A 19,001-nucleotide genomic window follows, 5' to 3' on the forward strand; every position below is an offset into this window, starting at 1 on the left:
CATACATTTTGAGCTCATATAGAGATAAAGGAGATGTAGATAATGTGAAGAAAAGAGATTAAGGAAACGTTTGGAGTAAAAACAAAGATACAATCAATCAGGTGTATGTGTGAAGACGACTTAAGCTATCTTCTAAATAACCGATTAAAGATTTTATCAGGGGTGTGTTATTATTACTCGGACAATAATCTAATGATAAATAAATAAAAAAAACAGATGTAAATTTTGTTCACATATTTTCAGAAAACTAGAATTTCAATTGTAAATATTGTGATCGAAATAATGTGAAGTATAAAATAATTCAGAACAACACGAGTACGATGGACAGTTCAATAAAAGGAGTATAATCCAATTTTATACCATGTGCTTGAATGTGACATGGGATTTTTTAGCATGTTAATATGTTATAAAAATGGTTTGTTACTTTGTATTTTTTTAGTTTATGTTTCTTGAACTTGTGGCTTCAATTGAGTTCATAATATGTAACAAATAAATCAGTTTATAAAAAATGTTATAATATTTCCTATTTTAAATACCGAAATGCAATAACTTTTATTTTTTTGGTACTTTAGTTTAACAAACAAAAATGTAAAAATATGGTACACCAAATACAACTTCTCAAAGCATAATATAACATAAGAAGCCTAAAGTACAAAGCTGTAAAGAGTTGCAAATAATATATATACTAATATGGGCACGAGTTATTGAAAAGATCACTACTTCGATCATGGTTTTTTCGGGTTTCGGGTTTTGACCGGGTAAAAGTGGAATCGGTTCCGGCAGGTCCGGTTCTGGGTGCATGTCATGGGAGACACCCAATACCAGGTTGTATCTGCGAGTTGGGTTTGAATAGGAACCGGTTTTGGGTCAGGTCCCAAACCGGATATTTTGTGCACCTCTCTAATTGGGCTAAGCTTGTGATTAATTGGGCCAGAAAACAAAGCTGGTAACAAAAACAAAAACACACAAAAAGCGAGGCCCAAACCCAGAAGCCTTACTACTTGTTATTTCGATATTAATACCCCATGTTCTTCATTTCCACTTGTTAGATTATTTGATTGTTTTTTATAGCTACCCTTTTTGTATTTTTTTTCAATGACCATCAAAGTCCAACCTTCGGGTATATTCATTGGCAAAAGTCTGTCCACACCTGTGATCACAGACAGCACTAGTGACCTAGCCGACCACCAATTCCAGAGAAACCCACCACCAGTTTGTTTGGCATAACCCCATACTCGCACATGACATTTTGTTGAGCAAGACTTGAACCGACAAATTTTAATAGAAAAAGTCACTGTGATACCACTAAGACACCGTTCATTTGTTCAGGGCCGACCCAAGAGCCAGCAAAAATAAGTTAGGGCTTTAGGCCCATAATTAATTAAGGCATTCAAGTCTAAAAAGGTATTATATTAAATATATTATAATGGTTAAAGTAAATATAATGTATTGGTATGGTGATAGGCTTGCTTGTGACAATAAGTTATTGTTTTCTTTCCCTACCCACTTTGGTACCTAGAACCATGCCCAATGCATGTTTTTTTAAAACGTTAAAATAACGGATTATGTGAAGGAGAGTTTAAACTAAGTTTGGTTTATTCAACTTAGAACAAGTCTTATTAGTACAAACTGACTCATAACAACAAGCAACTTGAAGCCCAAAGTTGTCGAGTCTACGACTAGGCGATGTAATAAATAGGATCGGGCAGCTTGAAGGTGCGGTCTCCAGGGTTGCTACCGAGTAAATCGCTCCATTGATCACCCATGTTACCTCTAATCCGGTATCCACCCTTTTCTAACTCTCTTCTTTTGCTTGATTTGTACACCGCCGAATTGCCATGATCATTGTCCCCCCTACACATATTTTCAAATTGTGTACATTATTAAAAACATGAGTTTTGATAGAACTCAAATTAAATTAGCGTGCTAACTATGAGAATCAGGTAGTGTAATTATATATACAACATACATAATTACACTACCTTTATATATAATTACACTACTTGATTTTCACAGTTAACACTTTAACTTAATTTGTACGTTAACTTTCCACTTAAATACATACTCCAAAGTCTAAATAATTAGTTAAAAAAATAAGTAAATGAATTGCTAACTACTTTAGGATGAGCTTCATCCATTGAGTATAACCAACTGCCTTTAGATTTTTGATACGAGGTTGTCTGAAAGCTTCCCTTGTTCCTGAGAGAAACACAATCTTATATCCCATCTTTATAAGTTGTTTGTAGAGTCTAAGAGACCCTGGTATCGCAGGAGCCGCCGCTTTCTTCACCCATTGATCAAACTTTGTTCCATTAAATGGCATGTACCTTAATATTCAACCCATGCAAAACTCATTATAACACTTAAGTAATAACACGAATGGACGATGAAATAAAAAATAAAACATGTTAACATGTCCTTAACGAGACATCCTGATGGTTAAGTTGTGTATCTTACAACCAAAATATTTTTAACGATTATTAGTTATACCCAACAGAGACATCGTCACGAGCATAATAAGGGATATTTGAAAGTGTAGTTTCACCAATATCGAAAATCCAAACGTCCTTGCCATCACCCGTGAGGTTAAGACCTCTCGCATACTTATAGGCTTCGGCCACCACCATATCATGGTCCTTGCGGTATTGGTCTCCTAGTATGTATTGCCTGACATAGTCTACGCATGAAGCGGGAACATGGGTCCATTCTTTGAGGTTGTTGGTCTCAACAGCCACCCGCCAGCTCAAGCAGTTGACGTCCGAATGTTTGTGGCCGGCAGAACCGGAGATTTGGTTGTTGTCTGAAGATGCAACCACGGATGTGATGGTTACCAATATAAGTATGAGATACGAGGAACCCATGTTTTGAAGTGTACTTGTGTTGTGAAGTGGTACAATAATAAATCTTGGTTAAATAGGTTATGTTTTTGTCAAAAAGGTCTCACTTTTTGAAATATTACGTGTTTACCACTTTAGTCATTTTTCTCATAGAATGTTATAGTAAGTAATAATTTCAAATTCGATAAAAAATCATAGTCACACTTTACATCATTTCTCTGACAATATTACACGTAAAACATCAATTATAACAAGGTGTTTTTTCTTTGTCATCTTTTATTGAGACATCATGAAAAGAATTTTACTAAAGTATAATTATACAAGGTATGTAAACCGAAGTAAAAAAGACTGAGTGTTATGGTTGTGGTGGGGGGCGTCATTCATGTTCACATTAAATTTTTTTATCATTACGAGTTTTAGTAAGGGTGTCATTGGTGGGGAAGCGCCACTAAGAGCGGCGAGTGCCAAAGGAAAGCGGTGCGGGGCCACCTAATTTATAATTAACAAATCATTTTCCATAACTTTTAAATATAAAATATATTAAATAATAATTGGGGTGTTGGTTAGTGTGATATGACAATTTAACTAACCAAATCAAAATCGTTATTCCTAGAACGTGTAAGGCTGAGGGGTGTGGGGCGCTAATCTAGGCGCGAGAGCCCCTCCGCTCGCGCCCCCAGGCGCTAACCCCACACCACCGGGGCGCGAACCGGGGCGTGAACGGGGCGCGAGCGCGAGCCCCCAGGCAGGCGTGAGTGTGGTCGCGGGAGAAGAGAGAGAAAAAGCTGGTGGGTTCCCCAAAAAGAGCCGTTGAGCTCCGAATTTTTTTAAAAAAATTCCTTAAAACCTCTATATAATACCTCAAATTACTCCCATTTCAACCATATCAAAACACAATTTCACCTTACAAACCCTTATATAATATCCCAAACTCCTATATAATACCCCATTTCATCTATAAAATACCCCATTTCACCCATATCAATCACCACAACTTCAAAATAAAACCCAAAATCAACCCATCTTCCCAATTTTTTTTTTTAAAATAATGTCGTCGTACTCGTCTGATTCCGACTCCTCCGAAGAGGATGATTTGCTTCTTCATGTAGGGGGAGTTTTGACCGCAACCGTGGTCGATCTCTTGCAAAATCAAGCCCATCAACCTCGACTCCCGAGGGTTAGAGCACCACCTCGTGATCGTGATCGATCGGGTGCTAACGATACTTTGTTTAGGCATTATTTTAGCCCTCAACCGGTATATGAGGAGTCGGATTTTCGAACTCGTTTCCGAATGAGCAGACAATTGTTCATGCGTATAGCAAGTGATTTAGAGGCACGGTATCCCTTTTTTCAACAAAGGGAGGATGCTAGGGGTCTCCCCGGTTTTACCCCGCTTCAAAAATGCACGACTGCTATCCGTCAATTAGCGTACGGCATCTCGTCGGACGCTTTGGATGAGTATTTACAGATGTCGAAAATGGTTGCACGTGAATCCCTTCATTTTTTCTGCCAAGGTAAAAAACATTAATTTTACTTTATATTAAATATTTATTACATTTTGTAATATATATTATACGTAGGAGTCATATCGACTTACGCTCGGAGATATCTGCGTAAACCCACAATGTATGACATCCAACGCATATATGAGGTGCACGCAGAAAAACATGGTTTTCCTGGGATGCTAGGTAGCATCGATTGTACGCATGTTGGATGGGCTATGTGTCCAACGGCCTGGCGAGGTCAGTTCCACCGTGGTGATCATGAAGGGCCGACCCTTATACTTGAGGCGGCGGTGTCACAGGATCTTTGGTTTTGGCATGCTTTTTTTGGTGTTGCTGGGTCAAATAACGACCTTAATGTTATCGATCAGTCAAATTTGATCAACGACCTTATCGATGGGGTTGAACCACCTCAATCTTTTATTGCAAATGGAGAACTCTTCAAGTACGGGTACTATCTGGTCGATGGTATTTACAACGAATGGGCTTTGTTAGTTCAAGCTTTTACAGATCCAATCGCCGACAAACGGAAGTATTTTACGAAGAAGCAAGAGTCTGCTAGAAAAGATATTGAAAGAGCTTTTGGAGCTATAAAAAAACAATATTATGTTCTGGCGAACCCGATACGTTATTGAACTTGGGAGAGGATAACGGACGTCGTCTACACGTGTCTGATCCTACACAACATGACGTTAGAAGACGAGGGCAAAGCTATCTGCCAAAACTACCAAGGTGACATTCCGCCACAACTGTCCACAATCAGTGATCAACAAAGACTTCATAACATAGCAAATATCAAGAGCCGTGAGATACACGGGGATCTTCGACATGAGTTGGTTGAACATTTGTGGGCGAGGCGACCCGATGATCTTGTATTAGATTAGTGTTATTATTAAGTATTATTGTTTGTTTAATTTTTAGTATGTTTTTTTTTGTAATTTGAATTTTAAAAAAAAATGTGTGTTTTTTAATAATTTATGAGTTTTTTTAATAATACGTTTTTTGAATATATTTATAAAAAAATAAAAAAAAAAATCCGCTGGAGCCCCTGCTGGAGCCCCTCCACACCAGGGCCAGGGGCTCCAGCGGGGGCTCCAACACCCCCCTTATCCAGTTTCTCTCTCTGCTACACGTCACAATATTATTGGCTGGAGCCCCCACTCGCGCCCCCGTTAGAGCCCCCCACACCCCTCAGCCTAACAAGGAGAAGACATGTGCAACTTGTTTATCTAAATAAATCAAAGGGTTGACAGGTTACGGTGTTATGCTTGACATATAGTAATTATATAAATAATAAAATTAAAATCATATGTAAAAATAAATAACTAATAGAAGACATTGGTTTGAATCATCTTCGTTTATGTAACGTTTAAATTACATTATTTGTAATTCTTTTTTATATAGATTTGTATTACAATTCACTACTAGAAAACAAGTCATTTTCACACAAAAACTTCATACAAATTTCCTACGACATGTAGTTTCAACAGATTTTCAACAAAAAAAATAAGCTCAAACTTTGCTACAATATTATCTATAAACATTATGAATAGTTTTTGTAGGAAAGTTGTAGGAAGTTTACAACCACATGTTTTTGTAGTAATTTTGTAAGAAAAGCTGTTTAAAAACGGTTGAAAACGACTTTAAGCATGTGTTTTTCCAACAACTTTTTTGTTAGAAAATTGTTAGAAACTGAATTTTTCCAACAAATTTCCTACAATTCGGTTGTAGAAATTCATCACTTTTTCTAGTAGTGATTTTTCATACGGATAGAAAGAGGATCTTTGCAATAATGTTATTACGAGTATTATTTTAATAAAAAAAAAGTGATACATTTTCTCTACGTCTTCTCAAGAGTGTGTTCATTTTTTTAACAAGCTCAACTTTTAACACTCTATACTTTCAGATTCGGTTTTCAGATTCGGTTTACGGGTTTAATTTTACCATTCATCAAATCATCTACGGTTTCACCATCATCAATATGCATTGGATTCATATGACTCACGTTGTGTTCGTATGACTCATGTCTTCTAACCGAAAAACACACGAAAAAAACATATTGTGTGACAATGTATAGAAGCATACAAAGTGCATGCATGTAACAAAACTACATAGTCTAGTGGTCCAAAGTAAAATACATGAATCCAACCACATATACAAAAACCCAAATATGTGTAAGAAACATTCTTGGTACACATTCTGCTATATTATATAAACTTACAAAGCATCCTGGTTCAACACCCTTAAAGCTTATAAACATAAACGGACGTACGTATTAAATTCTCATCAATTGAAATGTAAGGCAAAACTGTTTTGCTAATTTACTATTACTATTTTGTACTTAACTGACTTTATAAATCCACCACTAACATGTAAGATGTATCATATTTGATAAGTTTCGTTACAGTAAATACAAACAAATGAGTTCATAAAAAGTTACTAAAGTTGTTCTCTATGGTGAGAGTCATCGAAATCCCTCACACAGTGTCACGTCAGCGTCACATGAGCACTGGGGCTTCGAAGCCCCAACCTATAACATCCCGTTGTGGTTTAATGCCCCTTGAGCGCCCCAATATTATTGAGATATTAATTCAAAGTATTATTAATTATCTTTTTATTATCTTGTCCCGTAAGTTAAGTAGTTTGATATTTATCTTGTTATTAGAATTAAGGTTTTCGTGTTTTTTGTATTTGAGTAGGTTTGGTATTGGCTTCCCTATTTAAAGGGTTTGTTGATTAATGAAAGTTTAATTTTGTTTTGTTATTCTCCTGGTGTTCTTGATTTCCATATTCCAACATTGTGGTATCAGAGCTTCTAGGTTGAAGTCCAATGTGTCAATCGTATCTTTGACAATGGCAGGGAAAGAAACAAACTCGGTGCCTATTCCCGTATTCAAAGGAGACGGGTATGATTTATGGCAGATTCGAATGAAGACGTTGTTGATTTCTCAAGACTTATGGGAGTTTGTGGATTTCGGTTATGATGTTGCGGATCGTGATGCTGATCGATTGAGATTGAACCGAAGAAAAGATGCCAGAGCTCTTGCTATAATTCAGCAAGGAGTCCATGATGAGTTCTTCTCTCGGATCGCTGGTGTTACCACATCTAAACAGGCGTGGGTATTACTAAGGAATGAGTACCAGGTTATAACAAGGTTAAGGCAGTCAGACTTCAGGGACTTCGTCGGGAATTCGAGACAATTCAGATGAAGGATGGAGAAGCTGTTGGAGACTACCTTTCAAAGGTTATGAAACGAGCTTATGGTGATGATGTGTAAGATCAAATTGTGGTGGAGAAGGTTCTTAGAAGTCTTCCATCTAGATGGGATCATATTGCTGCTGCCATTGAGGAGTCCAAGGATCTCTCTACACTGTCTTTTGATCAACTTATGGGATTTCAATCCCATGAGGTTCGACTCAATAGGAATGTGCACCCTGTTGAAGAAGAACAAGCCTTTCAGGCAAAAGAAGATGACACAGGTTCATCTTATCGAAGAAGAGGACGAGGTACAAATCGCAGTCGCGTAAGAGGTCGAGGACGAGTTTTTGGTAGAGGAAGAGGTGTGCAATGTTATAATTGCAACCGTTTCGGTCACGTTCGATCGGAATGCTGGAATGAACCTCAAGCAAACCCAGCAGTCGAAGGAGAAGACGTAGATGAAGAGGGCCGGCTCTTCATGGCGGTATCGGGCCGCAACGAACAAGGAGAGGTTCTCATGACAACCGATAGCAAAGGTACGACGGAAAATAATGTATGGTTTTTGGACAGTGGTTGGTCGAACCACATGACAGGGAAAAAGAAACTATTTAAAAAACTTGATGATACAAAAAGGGTGATGGTTAGAATGGGGAATGGAAAAGGTATCCAAGTTGAAGGAAAAGGTGATGTTAAAGTCAAAGTCATCACTGGTGAATATAAAACCATCCAAGAGGTTCAATATGCACCAGAGTTGAGTTTTAATCTTCTAAGTGTGGGGCAATTGATGAGATCAGGAAATTCTATTTTATTTGATAATGGTACATGCACTATCACAAACAAGAAGAGATGTGAAGTCTTGTTCAAAGTTCCCATTGCAGCCAACAACACGTTTCCAGTTAACATTACTCAAGTACAAGCTGTGTTATCTACAATTGATGAAGAGTCTCTGTTATGGAACCTCAGGTATGGTCATCTCAACGAATAAAGTTGTAACAAGCAGCCTATGTTCTGTATGCGCGGGGTGTTGTTTTGGAAAACAAACTAGACACACCTTTCCCCCATGAAGCTTCTAGGGCAATACGTGTTATGCAATTAATACACACCGATGTTGTCGGGCCTATGCCAATAGCTTCATTAGGGGGTAACCGATATTTTGTACTATTCACCGATGATTATAGCAGGATGAATTGGGTATTTTTCTTAAAACAAAAGTCAGAAGTGTTTGAGAAATTCAAAATTCTCAAAGCAAAGGTGGAAACTGAGACGAGAGAAAAGATCAAAGCCATTTGATCGGATAATGGTGGAGAGTACTGTTCAAGAGAGTTCAACAATTTTTGCAAAACCAAAGGGATACGTCATGATCTTACAGCTCCATACACACCAGAGCAAAACGGTGTGTCTGAAAGAAAAAATCGAACGATATACGAGATGGCTATGAGTATGTTGCACGGAAGGGGCTGAGCAAACAGTTCTGGGGAGAAGCGGTAGCAACAGCTGTATATCTACGAAATTTATCACCAACCAGAGCTATTAATAACCAAACGCCTTATGAGGTATATTATGGGAAGAAACCCTCGGTCCATCATCTAAAAGTTTTTGGATGCGTGGCATACGGTCTAACACCAGCACAACAAAGAAGGAAACCAGATCCCAAGTCAGTTAAGTGTATATTTATCGAATATGCTCCAACATCCAAAGCCTATAGGCTGTTTGATCCAACCAAAAGAAGCATAATCACTAGTCGTGATGTTGTTTTAGAAGAGATGGCGGTTTGGCATGTAGATAAAGAAGGAAAACATGTGTTGCCATCAGAACTTGTTCAACCAATAGGCACTACAGATGATGAAAATACTGAAAGTTCTAATGAGCAAGAAGTTGATACTGAAGAAGAAGAAGAAGAAAAAGAACAAGAGGGAAGACCAGGACCCACTATAGAGAATCCAGAAACAAGGAGTAATCGAGTCAAAAGGCCTTTTACACGGATGAATGATTATGTTGCAGGTATAGCAGCTTGTCAGAATAATAAGTGGGAAGATATAAGCACGTGTCAACTCGCGCTCACCATGATGGAGCCTACCAACTTTAATGAAGCAATTCAACATAAAGAGTGGTTAAAGACCATGAAAGAGGAGTTAAGATCGTTGGAAAGTCACAAGACCTGGTCATTAGCAAGTCTACCTGATGGAAAAAAGGCTATTGGCCTGAAGTGGGTTTATAAATTAAAGGTTGGAGCAGATGGTAATATTCAAAAGTATAAGGCAAGATTAGTGGCCAAAGGGTATTCTCAGGAATATGGAATCGATTATGAGGAGACGTTCTCTCCAGTAGCTCGATTTGAAACCATTCGGGTAATACTTTCAGTAGCAGCCCAACAAGGATGGAATATACATCAATTGGATGTGAAATCGGCCTTTCTTAATATCCCGCTTCAAGAGGAGGTTTATGTCGTTCAACCTCCTGGATTTGAAATCGAGGATCAAGAAGATAAAGTATACAAGCTGCATAAGGCTTTGTATGGGTTGAAGCAGGCCCCTCGGGCATGGTATGAATGGATTGATGGGTATTTACAAATGAAAAAGTATTTGAGGACTCAAAGTGAACCAACAATATATGTCAAGAAAGCTGGCAAAGAACTCATAATCGTATGCATATATGTCGATGACATAATCTATACGAGTTCGTCTGAAACCCTACTGTTGGAGTTCAAAACCTTAATGCAAAAGGAGTTTGAGATGTCTGATCTAGGTAATCTGTCATAATTCCTTGGCCTAGAAGTAATACCAAGAAACGGTGGGATATTGGTATCTCAAAGACGGTATGCTATGGGCATGCTTACCAAGTTTGGAATGAACAATTGCACACCATCGCTAACTCCAATGAATTGTGGTGAAAAGTTCAAGGTAAATGATGTTGATGATTTAGCAGATCCTCGAGTATTCAGAAGTATTGTTGGTGGACTATTGTATCTTTCACACACAAGTCCTGATCTCGCATTTGTAGTTGGTATAATTTCTCGGTATATGCAGAACCCTACTGTATATCATCTCGGTGCAGCAAAGTGTATACTTAGGTATGTAGCTGGTACAATGGAGTATGGACTATGTGTAACATCCCGAAATTTCCAAGAATAATATTTAATGTATTATTCGTTGACGATTGAAAAGTTTACTAAAATTGGTAGAGAAATGATGACGTAATAATAAGATGGTTCAAGTAGGCTAAGTAGATGGAATTAATTATGGACCAAAAAGGAAAGACGGGCCTTAGGCCCATGGGCTTAAGGGAGTATAAATACCCCTTAAACCCTAATCCTTTCCATTATTATCTATCACAACACCATAGCCTACACCTTGAGAAACACACACACCATCCTTTAACCCGAGCCTAGATTCAAAGTTAAAAACCCGAGCTTGTTGGTGCTAGATCATCGTGTCAAACCTAAACAACATCAAGACCAGCTCGTGTTCGTAGAACGACTCGTTTAAGGTGCGTTTATATTTAGAAATCGTTCATATAGGTTCGGTTTGGTTTGGGAAATCATAGATCTGTGTTAGTATGGTAAAAACGAATCCAACAAAGCTAAACTTACTGAAATCGATTACAGTTTGATAGGTTAATTGTTGGAATGAAAAACCCATAGGTGTATACATAAATCGCACCGTGGAAACTCAGATATTTGGATGATTGGACCCTTGGGGTTTGTAGGCGCTGCATAGACGATTCCAATGATACCAAAATCATGATATTTCGTTAAGAATTGAAGGTTTAATTGCAGATCTAAGATATGTTGACTGTTATTGTTCTTGACGATTTTGACTTTGACCCTTGAGTCAAAGTCTGGATAAGAACTAGATGATTCGTTATAATTAAGATAACGAATCAGGTAGTTCGTTACTCGCCCATTCATTCTGTCAAGATAACGAATTAGCTACCCAGTTCATTATGATTCAAATAACGAATCAAGCGATTCGTTACTCACCATTCGTCATAATTCAGATAACGAATTAAGTTGTGCCTGGGTAATGAATCAGATGAAGATAAGGTAACGAATCAGACTCAATTCGCTATAATTGAGATAACGAACTAGGCCATTCGTTATAGCGAATGAAGGAGGATTTAGCTCGACCCCAGCCAGGGGCTCTGCCCCTTGGACCCTGCTAGCCCCGCTGCCAGGGGCGCTGCACCCGGACCCCCGTTCGTTGAGGGTAATAATTTAACTAGAAACGCGATATGAAAAGTGATAGTAATCAATACGCCTAATTGTTATACAGCTAGCCGTGCACAACCAAAGAAAGGAGTAACCATTAACGGAAGAAGTAACCGAGTTCAGATGAGTTTCTAGCCTCATTTCCTTGTTATGTTTTCGAGGCTGGGTGCATACTCAATGTGACAGTTAATACACTTAACTTAAATGGTAAGTGTATGCCATGTATGATATATGTGTTAGATATGATTGATTGCTTGTTGGTACGTGAACGATCTTCGGATATTGCATGTACCGTTAGGTTATAAATAAAGATATGGATATTGTATGTAATGCAGGGATGATTACTTGACTGTACGTGAACGATCTTCGGATATTGCATGTATTGCCAAGAATAGCGATGATTGTCTCCTTATATGGATATTAAATGATAACTTATATATAGAGTTCCCTCTACGGATAATATATAAAGTGTTCCTTAAATGGAAAGCCTAGTGTTCCTTTAATGGAAAGCCCAGTGTTCCTTTGATGGAAAGCATAGTGTTCCTTTAATGGAAAGCATAGTGTTCCTTCTATGGAAGTATATAGGAGGTTCCTTCTATGGAGAATATATATAGAGAGTGTCATTCTATGGAGAATATAGATAGTAGGGTAATAGTAATAGTTCTTTTAATAGATATTATGTGACGTCCTCTTATGGATATTTATACAAGGTTAAGATATGTATGTATGTAGGATATGTGTATGTATTGTCTGTCGCCTGATTAACAGAACTCACTTAGCGTAGCTGACTTTTAGTATGCACGCAGGTATATATGTTTATCGAGAAGGCATGAGGATGACACATGGCATGGATTGAACGGCAGGCATATGAAGATAGAAGAAACGATGTTTTAACTATGATGTCTTATGTTATGGATTTAAAGAAAAGATTAAATGTTTTGTAACGAATGATTAATGTTTTATATTCCGCGAAAGTTTTAATTAACTCTGATTGTAAGAACTGTGTTTATAAGTAAATCCGACGCTAAAGTAGGGCTACCGGTAACGGGGCCTTACACTATGGTATGAGTATGGAAAGAATATAAAGCTAGAAGGATATACGGATAGCGACTGGGCTAACTCGTTAGAAGATAGAAAAAGTGTTTCTGCAAGTGTGTTCTCATTAGGTACAGGGGCTGTATCGTGGATTTCAAAGAAGCAACCGATTGTTGCTCTTTCCTCAATCAAGGCTGAATATGTGGCTGCAAAAGCTGCAGGCTGTCAAGCGGTATAGCTAAGAAAGTTGCTTGGAGAATTAGGATGTGAACAAAGGGAGCCAACGACAATTTTTTGTGATAATAAATCTGCAGTATTTCTTTCTAAAAATGTTGCTTTACACAATAGGAGTAAGCATATAGATGTTAAGTATCATTATCTTAAAAGTTTGGTGGAAACAAAACAAGTGAAGGTGTTGTCATGTTACACTGAGGAGCAAGTTGTTGATATGCTTACAAAGGCTTTGGGCAATGAGTAATTTTGTTATTTGAGAAGTCTGATGGGAGTTACAAAGCTTTGAATTAAGAGGGGGTATTGAGATATTAATTCAAAGTATTATTAATTATCTTTTTATTATCTTGTCCCGTAAGTTAAGTAGTTGGATATTTATCTTGTTAGAATTAAGGTTTTTGTGTCTTTTGTATTTGAGTAGGTTTGGTATTGGCTTCCCTATTTAAAGGGTTTGTTGATTAATGAAAGTTTAGTTTAGTTTTGTTATTCTCCTGGTGTTCTTGATTTCCATTTTCCAATATATATATATATATATATATATATATATATATACATATGTATGTATATGTGTGTATGAGAGAGAGAGAGAGTAAAAAGCTTGATGACGTCGGTCGTTCCAAAGCCACCCTGCCCAATACTCCCACCCCCAAAAGACGCCCCTCTATGGTATTCCCCTCCAATAATGCCCCTAAAAGCCCCCCCAAAGACGCCCATAGCGTGAAGCCTAACTGATTTTTATCATAGTGCGCTTTATATACGATTTATTTATGTTATTATATTGTAAACGTGTCGATATCATTATAAGTATAACACTTTAACTTGTTTTGCTACATTTGTGAGTTGATTTTTGTGCGCTATGATTTATTTAAATCGTGTCTAGTTCAGAGGTTATATTTTGTTGTTAGTTGTGCTCGATGATTTTTCATTCAATTTCATTTGTAATAGTTTTAATGATAATCAAAACCGATTAAGGAAGTTATTGCACAAAAACGGATTTTGGGCCAAAACAACAAAAACAACCAAACCCAGAAAATCCCACAAATAACAATGTTATTGGTAGAGTCTCCCATAAGTAGGTTGCTTCCAGAGAAACCCTCAGCTCAAAAAATTAAATAAATAAAATAAGACATAAGATATAAAAAAAAACATGAAGTGTGTTAGACAGCTACCAATAAAACTATATGCGGTGAAAGACTGATTGGTAAAGAGACATAAAACATTAGAAACACAATTTAACATAGGTATAACGAGATAATAACATAAAAAATCCACATAGCGTTTAGGAAAAAAGTAAGCCCTACGACCCTCCCCCATTGTACATTTCTCTCAAAATCTCTTATCCTAATCATACGTCTCAACAAAATCCTATCATGAACTATGTCCTCGGAGAGATGCAACCCTATTAGATCTTGCCTAACCCGCTTGTCCCGGGTCTAATAAGGTCTACTAGCCTCCACTCCTCTTCCCCTTTACATTGAGAGTTTCCACCACTCTGACTGGCTCTGTCACCTGCCTCCTCTTCAGATATCCAAACCATCACAATCTCTCATATTTTATCTTATCTGATATACTTACTACTCCCAACCTTTCCTAAAAAACCTCATTTTTTTTATCCTGTCTACCATTCTGTTCCCACATATCCACCTTAACATTTTCATCTCCGCTGCCTCCATCTTGCGTTCTTTCCTTTTCTTAATGGCCAACAGTCGATCCCATATAACATAGCAGGTCTAATGACCACTCTATAAAATTTCCCCTTTAATTTAGTTGGAAACCTTCTATCACATAAAACCCTAGTGAATGCTCTCCATCAACACCATCCCGTCTGAATGCGGTGGGCTACGTGCTAGCCTTGTTCCCGTTTAGTAAAAAAAGAAGAAGACTAGAATGAAAAAAAAACGACACATTTAGTGAAAACCACCACTTTGCATTTGCATCTTATAACTGAAAAATACTTATAATAGTATTATAGTAATCACATTATACTCGTGAATATGATAATAACATAAACATATTTTATGAAAAATATATCATATAGTTATTAGTTATTACCATGTGAATACGATGTCATGATCTATAAATCTATAAAAAATAACTTAAAATAAAAGTTAGGTATTCGTTTGCTACCTACTTATGTCCTTAAGCATCCCAATACACGTCTCTGACTCATGTGGATAAAATGCATTATTATTTTTTATTTTTTGTGATAATAAATTATTGTTTTCTACTTGTATTTTCTTACCTCTTTTGTACCTTTCATACATGTACAAGCATATGTGATCGGTGCATACCTTTTAAGATTATTTAAAAAGCGTTTATGAGGTTTGTTTAGCTGGTTTTGGTGATGAGTAAGCCGTAAAACCTTAACATAAGTGAGCATGGATGACGTAACTATGCTTTTATTGTCAAGAATTTGTCAAAGAAAACAATCATTCATAATAAATACTCCACTTCCTAATTATTACATAAATTAAGTTTGGTTTTCTCAATTCTGGACAAGCCTTATTAATACAAACTTATACCAACAAGCAACTTGAGACACCCATAGACGTATAGTCGTGTCAACAACTAACCAATGTAATACATAGGATCGGGCATCTTGAAGGTGCGATCTCCAGGGTTGCTACCGAGCAAATCGCTCCATTGATCACCCATATTACCTCTAATCCTGTATCCACCCTCTTCTATCTCTTTTCTTTTGGTTGATTTGTATGCCACCGCATTACTATGATCATTGTCTCCCCTACACATATTTCCAAACAGTATACATTACTTTAATAACACGAAATGCATGCATGGAAGTAGGTGACAACAATGATTTATTCAAGATAACTTTAAATAAAGAGTTTAATAAAAAAAATGAATTACTCACTTTAGGATGAGCTTTAGCCATTGAGTATAACCAACTGCCTTTAGATTTTTGGCACGAGGTTGTTTAAATTCTTCCTTTGTTCCGGTGAGAAACACGATCTTAAATCCAAGCTTTACAAGTTTTTTGTACAGTTTAAGAGACCCTGGGATCGCTGGCGCTGCCGCTTTCTCCACCCACTGGTTAAACTTTGTCCCGTTAAATGGTATGTACCTTAATATTCAACACCAAGCTCGTTAAAATTAATGCAGAACACTATAAAAATGAAAACAGGAAGGAGATAAATAAATCCTTATGTCATTCTAATATAAATAAAAGAAGAATAGTTTTTCAGTTATTTAGCTTTCACATGTCATTCTAATTTATACTCTAGGATCTAAAATATCTAATATACATAATAGAGAGAAATAAATGTTTGTAAGTAAGATACAATAAAATGCATGAGATAATAGATGTTTTTAAAATAAAACATAAAATTTAAAGAAAAATAATGTTTTTAGTTAAAATATATAGATATAGATGAAGAATATGAGTACTCTTATACCCGAAAGCAACGTCGACACGAGCGTAATAAGGTATATTAGAGAGTGTGGTTTCATCGATATCAAAAACCCAAACGTCCTTGCCGTCACCTGTGAGGTTAAGGCCTTTGGCATATTTATAGGCTTCGGCCGCAACTATATCACAGTCCTTGCGGTATTGTTTCCCGAGCATGTAATGCCCGACATAGTCTACACATGACTCGGGGATTTGGGTCCAATCCCTAAGGTTGTTAGCTTCGACGGCCACACGCCAACTCATGCAGTCGAGGTCAGGATGTTTGTGGCCGGCGGAGCCGGAATGCGGTGTTAGGAAGTGAATTTGGCTGTTGACCGTTGATGCAACGGCTGTTGTGATGGTCAACATAAGAATAAGATATGAGAAACCCATGTTTTGAATGGTAATTGTGTTGTTATGGGTACCTTAATCGTTGTTATATAAGTCAAGCTTTGGATAACAAGGTCTCTCTTTGTGATATATTACGAGTTTACCACTTTAATCATTTCACATAAAATGATAAAATTAATGTTATACAACATGTTTCTAATTAAATTTATATAAAAACCATCATATCATAAATATATAAAGGAATCTTTATTTTATTTTATTAATTGATCTTCCAGCATTTCCATGCACATGTGTGATCATGTTGAAGTCCGCTTAGTGTATAAAAAGTTAAAAACACTTGGAACACATTGACTTTTTTTTTTTTTTGGAATGAGGTGGTCTAGGAAAATAGTAATAGATAGTAGGTAACTGGCATGATTTGTTTTGTGAACGAAGAGCGTCACTAGTGTATCATATTTGTTTTTGTTTTAAACTTTCAACACATACCGCATCAGATTATAAAAATATTTATTTTTTCTTCGATGTTTATTACTCATTTTTGTATCAAACCACCAACCCATCAAGTCATCAAGTGTGAACGGGGGCATACTCAGTATTTGTTGTCGTTTTTACTCACAAACTAATATAAGCGGTTATCATTTTATCCCTTCTAGTGGCATCACATATAAAAAAATGCGACCTAAGAAAAAACTTGAACTTTTAATAAAATGTATATAATTACTAAAATGGGTATAACTAAAAACAATAATAGTAAATATATTTATTTTGGAAGGTTATTTAACTAAATTAGAATATTAAAAGTTTGTAGTTCTTTCTAAACGTTACCAGTAGAAGCTTTAAGCTTTTTCTTCTGACCTAAAAGCTTCAAGCTTCTTGAATCAAACAACGCTTTAATTATGTTGGCAAAACTAGCTACTAGTTGAAGCTGGTGGCTTGAAGCTAGTGGCTGTAGATGATAGTTGTAGATTTTTAAATATATTTAGATGTTTGACATAATAGCTGGAGCTTTAATAAAATATATAAAATTACTAAAATGGACATAACTAAAAACAATAATAGTAAATATATTTATTTTGAAAGGTTATTTAAGTAAATTAAAATACTAAAAGTTTGTACCTATTTATAAACGTTACTAATAGAAGCTTTAAGTTTTAAACTTTTTATTCTGACCTAAAAGCTTCAAACTCCTTGAACCAAACAAGACTTTTAATTGAGTATGAGTTTTTTCTTAAAAGCTTGAAGATCTCAAGCTTCTAAAAGCTTCTTGCCAAAAACATAGATAGATGTTGCTTCTATTCTCACATTTTGATCCCTTTAAACTTTGTTTTAATACACATTATATAGTTTCATATGCATAAAATAGTGAGTATCTTCAATTAACTTCCATTGTTGTGATCCTTATATTGAATAAACGGTAGAGGTTTTATCAAAAAAACACGGATTTTGGCAAGAAGCCGAAATCAAAACAAACAACCTACATCAAGAGGAGATGGTTTTTTAACAATCCGTCACAAGAAAATAAAACATTACTGTTCCTTTGAGTATATCATAAATAAAATAATGTAATATATAATAGAAAATCTCTCAGTTCCTTAGCTTGGATTGTTAAAAGATAGACGTTTAATTTATGTATCTTCAAAACATCCACCATGTAAAGAAAATTCATGCATAGTTGTATCTTTATTTTATTTTATTTTTGGTTATGGTCATGGGTAGGGTGTGTAAGATCGACTATGCTAAATTCCTTTCTTATACTTGTATAAAAGTTTCTTATATTGTCGATTAAACATTTATTTTCTACCTAAGTTCAGTACGTTCAATATTTAAAAAAAGCATTTTGCATTTATATATAACTGAAAGATACATATAATATCAACCAAAAACCATTTTTCATTTGCGTTATGTAACTAAAAATATACTTTTAATATTAATCATAACATACTCGTGAATATGATATTAATATTATAACTAGATTTTAACCCGGCGCAATTGGTAAAACCTCAACATTGAAACCCGGGTGTTGGCAAAACCGAAGCACTACGTCGGTGAATTGACACGAATTCAGTCAGTATCGTTTGCGTTGTTTACGGTATAGACATCATTGGTAAAGCATTAGCGTTCAAAAAATATATATTCATCAAATTAACATACAAAAATAAAATATCTAAAACGACATTTTTTTGGTCGTAAACCTAGGCGGTGCAAGCGTTGCCGGTCCCAAACATTAACTGGA

General features: G+C 36.2%; 2 protein-coding genes across 2 annotated transcripts; both read right to left on the bottom strand.

Annotated features, from left to right (window-relative positions):
- Positions 1–1,556: 1,556 nt before the first annotated feature.
- On the bottom strand, positions 1,557–2,960 carry LOC143563696 (acid phosphatase 1-like). The gene is made up of 3 exons (XM_077051184.1): positions 2,491–2,960; positions 2,118–2,327; positions 1,557–1,854 (listed from the first exon to the last, which is right to left on the bottom strand). Exons 1-3 carry the CDS (start codon positions 2,859–2,861, stop codon positions 1,680–1,682), a joined length of 756 nt encoding a protein of 251 aa, XP_076907299.1. The 5' UTR covers positions 2,862–2,960; the 3' UTR covers positions 1,557–1,679.
- Positions 2,961–15,466: 12,506 nt separating this feature from the next.
- LOC143563697 (acid phosphatase 1-like) lies at positions 15,467–16,904 on the bottom strand. Its single transcript, XM_077051185.1, has 3 exons — positions 16,425–16,904; positions 15,884–16,093; positions 15,467–15,754 (listed from the first exon to the last, which is right to left on the bottom strand). The coding sequence occupies exons 1-3, from the start codon at positions 16,808–16,810 to the stop codon at positions 15,580–15,582; spliced, it is 771 nt and encodes a 256-aa protein (XP_076907300.1). The 5' UTR covers positions 16,811–16,904; the 3' UTR covers positions 15,467–15,579.
- Positions 16,905–19,001: the final 2,097 nt, after the last annotated feature.

This window comes from Bidens hawaiensis, unplaced genomic scaffold, assembly GCF_021521415.1.
Source record: "Bidens hawaiensis isolate Kalapana, Puna unplaced genomic scaffold, B.hawaiensis_p1.1 tig00021509_1, whole genome shotgun sequence".
NCBI classification, from domain to species: domain Eukaryota; kingdom Viridiplantae; phylum Streptophyta; class Magnoliopsida; order Asterales; family Asteraceae; genus Bidens; species Bidens hawaiensis.

Excerpts from the sequence above, each read along its gene's own strand:
- LOC143563696 (XM_077051184.1), bottom strand. The coding sequence starts at position 2,861 with ATGGGTTCCTCGTATCTCATACTTATATTGGTAACCATCACATCCGTG. Across the intron at positions 2,328-2,490 it reads CGTGACGATGTCTCTGTTGG|GTACATGCCATTTAATGGAA; the intron begins GTATAACTAATA and ends TTGAATATTAAG. Across the intron at positions 1,855-2,117 it reads TGGATGAAGCTCATCCTAAA|GGGGGACAATGATCATGGCA; the intron begins GTAGTTAGCAAT and ends AAATATGTGTAG.
- LOC143563697 (XM_077051185.1), bottom strand. The coding sequence starts at position 16,810 with ATGGGTTTCTCATATCTTATTCTTATGTTGACCATCACAACAGCCGTT. Across the intron at positions 16,094-16,424 it reads CGTGTCGACGTTGCTTTCGG|GTACATACCATTTAACGGGA; the intron begins GTATAAGAGTAC and ends TTGAATATTAAG. Across the intron at positions 15,755-15,883 it reads TGGCTAAAGCTCATCCTAAA|GGGAGACAATGATCATAGTA; the intron begins GTGAGTAATTCA and ends AAATATGTGTAG.